The sequence below is a fragment of the Lactuca sativa genome, chromosome 4 (assembly GCF_002870075.4).
Source record: "Lactuca sativa cultivar Salinas chromosome 4, Lsat_Salinas_v11, whole genome shotgun sequence".
Lineage (NCBI taxonomy): Eukaryota > Viridiplantae > Streptophyta > Magnoliopsida > Asterales > Asteraceae > Lactuca > Lactuca sativa.
Window position 1 is genome coordinate 85717458 of NC_056626.2, and position 9626 is coordinate 85727083.

The 9626-nt window shown below is 38.4% G+C and overlaps 1 protein-coding gene across 1 annotated transcript; it reads left to right on the forward strand.

Moving 5' to 3' along the window:
- Window positions 1-2802: 2802 nt before the first annotated feature.
- Window positions 2803-4071, forward strand: LOC111895314 (uncharacterized). Its single transcript, XM_023891402.1, has 2 exons — window positions 2803-3431; window positions 3501-4071. The coding sequence occupies exons 1-2, from the start codon at window positions 2803-2805 to the stop codon at window positions 4069-4071; spliced, it is 1200 nt and encodes a 399-aa protein (XP_023747170.1).
- Window positions 4072-9626: the final 5555 nt, after the last annotated feature.

Sequence of the window (9626 nt, forward strand, 5' to 3'; positions counted from 1 at the left end):
CATACTGTTTTCTACTTGTATCCCCCCATTAAAGCATTTAAAATCATTTAAAACATTGATTATGGGGTATGAACTCACCTGTAGTTGGTAGTTCAGATGAACTGGACGGTGTAGGATTGTTAGGCGTCAAGTGAGGACTTGTACACACACTACGATCCTAATGAACATATAATCACACATATATGCACTCAATGAGTCCCAAATTACTAATTGATAATGTTAAGACATCCTAGACATAATAAACACTTTATATAAGTGTTTTAAGCCCTAAGGATTGCATCTAAGCTATTGTGGGACAAGGCACTTGTGTTTAGGGTTCCAAAGGACCCCATATATGAGTTTACTCCTCATATACCATCACACATGGAGTTTACGGTTGTAAACTCTTGAGTTTACGGCCGTAAACTCCAAGACTCAATGTCTTTGGTTGTTTTAAGGTGTTAAATAATCCCTAGAATTATTCCAACTTGGTGGTTAAGTCCTTGGAAGGGTTTAAGGCATAGAAACACTCCATTTAGGAGTTTACGGCCCTAAGGCCATTTCCCTTAGAGTTTGCGGCCGTAAACTATTAAGTATGGGTGTTTTTGATGCTTTCAAGTCTCTTGCACATGCGGTATAGGTTCTAGACTTTTATTCCAAGCATATGAAGGCCTTAGGCACACTTTGGTGCCCTTCTTTCATGTTTACGGCCCAAGAACCATGTCTTGGCCATAAAATCCCTTGGAAAGGTGATTTTGATGTGTTTTGGTCCTTGATTTAAGTGGGAACAATTCCTAGTAAATGTCCAATGCTTTAGGTGCCTTAAAAGCACCCTTTTGTGCATGATTTTGGAGTTTACGGCCTAAGATACTCTTGGGCCGTGAACTCCCAAACTTGGGTGATTATTGCTTGATTTCATGTCCCTAATACATTCCTATACAAGTCCAAGGCAGTAGTATATCACGGGGGACAGTCTAGGCTCGGTTTCGGGAGTTTACCGCCCAAGAACACCTTGGGGAGTAAACTCATAAATCTAATGATTTAGGTATGTAATCTATGTTATGAACACATTTAAAGCTATATAATACTACTAGAGAGGGGTACTCACGATTTGGGATAAAAACCCGAAGATCCGTGAGAGAGAAAATGGCTTTTCTCTAGTTTGAAATGCGAATAATGAATGAATTTGGTTCAGAATTCTATTTATAGTCCTGAGATATTTTTGGCAGAAAATATTTTTATTCCTGAAATGATTTCTGGTATAACCGAGTGTTGGAATAATATTGTTGCACAAAACCCTAGTGCAACCACTCTCCTGATATCTCCTTAAGTGTAAATCCTGAAAAACTGCCAAACTTATACCCGGAGTATGGAATTTCACTGAAACTGTTCTAAGCTCTATTGTCTTGATATGGTTTGTTCAGAATGGAAATTTCGGGTTGTCACAAAAACAAAGGACACTTGCTGATAGTTCTATAAGTACTAAGTGCATGCATCATGGTTATATATGATAAAGGTTGCATAGACTTAGAATGAGTGGTCTAAGAATTATTTACTTTTCCTTGTTTAGATGTGGATTTAGAGTAGGGCTATTTATTCGAGGTTCTATTCGACTTGAGTTGTATATAATTAGTATACACTATGTGATTATAGAAGGACTCAATAAGAGTTATACCATACATAATTCATTATTTGTTAACTATAAGTTTCTCTCGTAGAAACTTGTATTTTCATACCTATCATTACTAAATATATAAGATATTTCTTATATCCTTGTTCTCACTTAGATAACAAAGGCTAGATTTCATCTACCTGGAGACCCATACTCTCCCAACCAGGGAAATGGAGGATGGCTCGGCGCATAGCCAGAAGAGAATCCTGAAGTCCCCATAGAAGAGGATTTTGAAAAATATTTTCCTGAAGACGATGATTCAGGATCGAAAGCCTACAATCCACCACCAATTGCACAGAACCCTAATTCACGAAAAAATTTCCAAGGTCTGACACCTCCGTTGGCGGTAAACTTAGACAGGTGGAGTAATGAGCAAGGTCAGAACAATCCTTACCAAGGAGACCGAAGCTTCTATGATCTAGAAGCAGGAGGCTCAGCAGACAGAACCCTCCCAGTTTTAGTTAGTTGTGTAGCGCGTAACGATGAGCAAGGTAGAGCTGCAATCAACCGAGTGATGCAGGTTCATGCTGCTACTGGAGTCAATACTGTTCGCATCTGCAACCTGGAAGACAATCATAATGCCACATGGGATTGTACTAATTTATTGCAGAGAGAACTAGCGGCATCCCAAGCCGAAGTAAGAGAACTGCGAGAACGGAAAATGACAGAAAAAAGGCGTCTGTTCGAAGTAGAACACAAGTTGGCCAAATCCAGGGCCAGATCCAGTAGAAAGTAGATCATACTCTACTTGCCCTCTGCTCACTCTTTTGGTTATTGTCTAAAGTCTACAGATATTTCCTAGTGTTATTTTTCATGCTTTTGAATTCGACCGCGAAAATCTTATTTTCGGTTGGTCGGTTTAACTTCGAATTTTCCCAGTATTGTGGTGTATTGTAGACCTGCTTAGGGTCAAATTTTCCAAACTCTGTGTACTTAATATACAAATAAAAATAGACATGCATTCTCATACTCTTGAGAAATAACCACTCAATTTCATATTATCCTGTTGCAAGTTGTATTTGTAGTAGACTTCTATTTCCAATTCTTTACAGGATTCAAATTGAACTAAGTGTTTTAGTTCTGCGATATCAAATTCATATTCATTCTTGATTTCTGAGTGGCTTTTCATGTTTTAATTCATAAAGTGAAAGATGCCTCCACGGAGAAACATGAGGCATGTCAATATAAATGCTACGCCTGCACCACCTCCACTACCACCTCCTCAATTTGACGCTACCATGTTTCTGGCGACAGTCACTGCAACTGTCGCAACTACTATATCCCATATAAACACCACTATCGCAAGTGGATCAGGGAGTAGCGCACCTTCCTCCAATCAGGGTGAAAGTTACGGGCATCATAGGGAGTGCACCTACAAATACTTTTCAAACGCCAAACCTTGGACCTTTAACGGAACTGTGGGAGTTATGGAATTAAGACAATGGATTGAGAAAATAGAGGCAGTCTTCGAGATATGCTCCTCCCTAGAAGGTAGAAAGATTAAATTCGCTACATGTAACTTTGCCGATAGAGCACTAACATGGTGGAATGGCCATGTTAAGTCACTAACCCTAGTAGTGGCTAATTCAGTAAGTTGGGAGAACTTCAAATCAATGTTGATGCGGGAGTACTGTCCGCAAGGTGAAATTCAGAAGCTCGAACAGGAGTTGTGGGGTCTTACTATGGTTGGTTCGGACATAACAACCTACATTAATAGATTCTGCGACTTAGCGATCCTATCTCAAGAAATGGTTGCTCTGGAGAGCAAAAAGATTGAAAGGTACATCTAGGGACTGTCGCCTCAGATTCAAGGAGTTGTTATTGATTCCACTCCTGTTACCTTTGACAGTGCCAAGAAGCTGGCACAGTCACTTATTAACCATGGAGTCCATCAAAACACCGTGGCTGCTGCTCCAGAACAACCCAAGAACAACAACAACAGCAAGAAGAAGTCCTGGAGCAAACGGAAGGGACAATTTTCTCAGGAGCCCTCGAAAAAGCAACAGTTAGTAGCAGTCCATGCTGCTACTGTACCTGCTGCTATTCCTGCTAACCCTAAACCTGCTAAGCCTGATGCTGGTAAACTTCCTAAATGCAATAAGTGTAATTTCCACCACAACAGAAATTGCTTGGAGATGCAGTGTCGGAACTGTAACAAAAAAGGGCACACTGCCCGATTCTGTAAATCACCACCCCAAGCGATTAACCAAGCACCTGCCGATGGAGTAGGTCAAGCGTGTTATGGATGTGGGGAAGTTGGACATTTCAAAATAGATTGTCGGAAAGCTGGGAATGTCGTTGGAGTTGGAAGGATACTGTCAATAGGTTACAAAGAAGCCGTGGCAGACCCTACAGTGGTCACGGTTACGTTTCTTCTCAACATTACTTATGCATGCATTCTATTTGATTGTGGTGGCTGAGAAGAGCTTTGTGAGCCATAAATTCGAGCATCTACTAAAACAAAACTCCCAACCTTTAAATGAAACCTTCCGGTAGAAATGGCCAATCGGAAAACCGAATAGACTAACAATATATACATGGGATGTACCCTTACCCTGAATAACTTTTCTTTCCCAATAGACCTTATGTCGGTCTCAATCAAAAGTTTCGACATCATTATTGGTTTGGATTGGTTATCTTCTAACCATGCTGACATCCTATGTTACGAACGAGCCATTTGCCTTAACTTGCCAAACAACAAAACTCTTATCATCTATGGCGACAAACTTAGAATGAATCTTCAGATCATTTCTTGTATCAAGGCAAAAAAGTATCTTCAAAAAGAGTACTGTGCTTTATTAGCTCACGTGGTAGACAAAAAGAAAGAAGTGAAAGACATCGCAATCATTCCTGAGGTCTGCAACTTTCCCGATATATTCCCCGATGACCTCCCAGGAGTGCAAACCGAACGACAAGTCGAATTCAGGATCGACTTAATCCCTAGAGCTACCCCTGTAGCCAAAACCCTTATCATCTTGAACCTTTAGAGATACAGGAATTGTCCAGCCAGCTGAATGAACTCCTTAGTAAAGGCTTCATAAGGCCAATCTTCTCACCTTGGGGAGCATCAGTGTGACAACCCAAAATTTCCTATCCTGTACACTTGTTCAAATCTATCAAAGTTAGACTCATTTTGCTACATCTTAGCACTATTAGGGTCTATTTGAGTTTTCTAAACCAAGTACAATTAAGGTAGGAGCCTAGAAATGGGATAACATGATGCATATCAAGCAAAATCGGGCCAAACACTCCAACACATGGAGTGTGCGGCTGCACACTTGAGTGTACGGCCCCACACAGGTGTGTGCGGCCGAACACCCACTCCAGCCACACACTCCCAACTATAAATCTGACCCTTAGTCATTTTTGAACACTTTTACCACTCCTTCAAAGCTGGATGTCGAAATCTTCTCAAGTATCATCCAACTTTTCACTCCAATCTTCAAACAAGTAAGTAATTCATCCTTGGATTAGCTAACACACGACCATAACTAGCCTGCCCCTCTACTTTGATCCATGAAAACACCTATTTGGTGTTAAATCTTCAAGAATACCACGAACACCAAGAAGACACACTACTTTTTTGCAATATAACTGCACTTTTAAGCCCCTAAATCAGATATACACTTGAAATAGCTTGATATAAGCTAAGGATCCTTGAAGTTATGCATCAAAACGCCATTTTCACATGACTTTCAAGTGTGTACGGCCGCACACACCATGTGTACGGTCGCACACACCAAGTGTAACCGCACACACACTTTTACGGGTCCAAAATAGCAACAAACTCCCATTCCGACTAAGCAATGGTCAAAACACCTTCCTTAGAACATTCCTAAGACTTGGAAACACTCTTTGGCACACTTTATAGTGAGTGTCCGGCCGCACACACACCCTGGCCACACACTCTAGCCACACACACACACAAAACCCTTGGTTTTGTGGCCTTACACTCCAATATAGGACAATATAACCCTATTGTGCAACCATATGTGTTGATAACGCTTAATACTAAGTGTTTTTATGTTCCTAAGGCATGTACCTATCACTTTTAGTGGTTAGATACTTTAAATGTATTCATGTATGTGTACATATATGTGAAATAGGATTTGTTTGTGCTCAAGAGTCCAATTGACACCCAACAATAGTATATCGATCTTTCCTTAGAGTTACTCACTATAGGTGAGTTCATACCCTTTAATCAACCTTTTAAATGTTTTTAAATGCTTTTATAGGGGGGAATACAAGTTGAATCATTATAGTTATTATATCAATCACATGTGATTAATAACTATAAACAAATGAATTTACTACACTTTTAGCTGCTTTACCAAGCAAACTACTTCAAAACATTCTCTCAAGCGTTTTTACATGTTAAACTCTTTATCAAACTGTCTTATATACTAGATCTTTCCTTTCAAATTCTATTATAACTGTGTTTCAAACAAAGGATTTCTTATACTCTAAACTGTTTATATCAAACAAACTACTTTTAAATTGTTTTATAAATTGACATCAAGTCATCAATTCTTATGATTAAACTTTTCAAATGTTTTACAAAACTTCTTTTAATCTTTTATATTGTCAAATGCATGCCTATATATGTATAGTTATATAAGTAATGTTTAAAGGACTTAGGACTGCTAAGTCGCTTTAATTCCTTTTCCTTGTTTGGATGTGGCCTTAGGGTGTCAATTATTTGTCCGAATGTCTTCTTAATATTAGTTATATATTATGTATACATATATAGACATAAAATTTCTATCAGTCAGTTCAGTACCTTTGGGTAGCAAAGGCATACTTTCATTCATTCATATTCCTACATTACTAGTAACTATAATAGGTATAGTTTAGGAGATACTATTTACTATTCCTGGTACAAGGAATCACACATGAGTCAGTTTATACATGAGTCAATACATGCTAAAAACAATACAATACACTAATACATGCAGTACACTAATTCATACGCTACACCAATACATACACTACACTAATACATACACTACTCTAATACATACACTACACTATACAATTGAACGTACTAAAATGAGTGACAGAGAGAATGTACACTAGTACATACTATTCATACACACTATATAGTATACTAGAGATCTTACTATGATGAGGATCCGGGAAGACATACATTACGCCAGTACATACATACACTACTCACTACAGACTGACCATCCTACACCTGGCTGCTAGCTACAGGAGGTGTGTTCATGTACAGATGTTCTCGGTTGTACTGTTCGGCGATTTACCGCGCCGTGTTATCCTTGAGAAATGGATACGATTTCAAGGATTATACAATTTTCCTTATTACCTCTATTTTGTGACACGTTCACATAAACGCTGAGGTTGGATATATTTTGATACGATTTCAATAATTATATAATTTTCCTTATTACCTTTATTTTGTGATACATTCACATAAACGATGAGGTAGACTATATTCTTATAATAATAGTTATACATGGGAAAAACCGTCATTCTTACAAAGAATCATACCTTCAAAACAGTCGGGTCTTGGTATAAGACTACATTTTCTACTAATAGGAAATACAGGATTTTCTAGGGTTTTCATACTTATACAAACTTTTTCATTGAACATTTACAAGTCTTTTCTTTACAGTTTTACAAATCAATGACACTAAAATACTCATGAATTCACAAGCTTAAATACTGATCTACGCTTTCAAAATAACTTGTATTCTCAGGTCACTAGTTGACAGGTACGATGACCAGGTTTTTAGAAGATGGAGCAGTCAAGACTTGTCTTTTATTTTGATTATTTATTATGGTTTCTTATTCTATGAAAGAACACACATGTATTAAAATTTTAATATTAATGCAATGGATGATGTTGTTGCTTGTTTACTACTTTGCACTGTTGTGATACTTTACATGACGTCCTCCGCCCCAGAACGTTTCCGCCGTTATTGGTTTTGGGGTGTGACAGATTGGTATCAGAGCATTGTTTATAGTGAATTGAGTATATCAACCCATAAAATATATACAGACTATAAATACAATGGGATTAAAATACTCTAACCAAGAGTTTATACTTTTAACTAATAAAATATTTAACTAAGTATACATACCTGCATCCATACTAAAATCAGTGTCACAATGACAAAAATAAAAGTATTACGATTGTTGAATATCACAAGTAAGCTCAGGGATGTGTGGTCAGTCCTGGGAGTGGCATGGCTTGATCAACTATGCTGGTACGAGGAGTGATTAGCATATTCCCAAGAATGGTTGTGATATGGAAACAAGTCTAAAAACTTACCAACACTACCACAATGAAAACATTAGGAGTATTCTGTATTACTATAATTGCTTATTTGAGAACTAAAGATCTTCATTAGTAGGTCAATAGTTGCTAAATGGATACAGTAAGGTTATATGTAACTAGGATGACATAGACTTAGAATCTGTGAATTTTTGCTTTACCCCCTGTTCCTTGTGAATTTGGAGTTAAGGTCACTTATTCGAAGGCCTATCCTGTTTTGATTACATATAACTAGTATGCACTTTACAAATATTGAAGTAAATGATGAAGATTATCTTATAATTATCTAGTTAGTACGTCTAATAATTATTTCTTTATCCCAATTCTCGCGTAGATAACATGGCTGGACCGCATCCCCCTAGCGACCCGTACTTCATAAACGAAGGCAATGATGGATGGTTTGAAGAAGAGCCAGAAGATGACTATCCAATCCCTTTGGATGATCTCCATGTTGAAGGCCTTTCGGATGGTTCTAACTATGAGCCTGAGGTTGACAACCTACCCCCAGTAGCTCCCATTCCAAATCTTAACCCTAGTCTAGCTTTTCAAGGCCCAACGCCTCCTTGGGTAGAATGCTTGGTGACATCGAGCGAAGATCAAGATCAACCTATGTCATTTAATGGAGATCGAAGTTTCTATAACTTAAGTGAAGGAGGCTCAGCAGACAGAGTTTTGCCAATCCTAATCCGTACAGTCGCCTAAAACGAAATTCAGGGCATGACAACTCTCCATCATATCGCAGAGGTTGATGCCAATGCAGGAATGTATGCGATCCGCACCATTCACCTTGAAAATGCTCGTGAGAGATATGAGAGAGACCATGAGGCTCTACTACAAGTACTAGCTGAAACTCGAGCCGAAGTCATAGAGCTCCGAGTATGCCAGAGGGTGTACGAAAGATACCTGCTTGATATGGAACATCAACTGGCTGAACTAAGGGTTCACTAGAGGGATTACCGTCACCCATAGGAGATGCTTTATTTTCCTTCCTTGTCATAAGGAATCATTTTCCTGTCTATGTCCTATGTAGTACTTTTCTATGTAACTACCACAGTACCGTAAGTACTTTTAGTTAGGCCTTTATGCTGTCAAAACTTTTCTACTCCAGATATGATGTAAGACCTTCTACAAGGTCAATTTTCCCAAACTTATTACATCATAAATATCAATGATATTGACAGTCAGCTGATTTCTGTGTCAATCTTTGTTCAAATACTTTCGTCATGCTATCGTTAGAATTCTATTTGAAACTCACTCTAGTCAAGTTATTGGATTATGGTAATTTAGCTCCGGGATCATTTACAATTCTCTTTCAAAAGTGAGATCATGATATCCACCAACCATTGATACCCTGGTTTGGACGACAAACATCTTGTGACCATTCTATGAACTTACTTCTACTCTTTACTAGGACTGCATCATAGGGATGTAGGTCAAACCCTCGAGAACTTACTTCTACTATTTACATGAATAATTGAAATACATCTAGGTTCAACCATAATCGCTCACGAACTCATTTTCTTTCGTATAACAGAATCATGTCGTCATCCAAAAATAGTCAGCCACGCAACGAAACCCCTATCCTTCATATCGACGCCGCTACATTCCAAGCCGTGGTAATAGCTGTTGTGGCAGCTGTCCTTGCAAACCTCAACTCTGGCAACACAAACAAGGCTG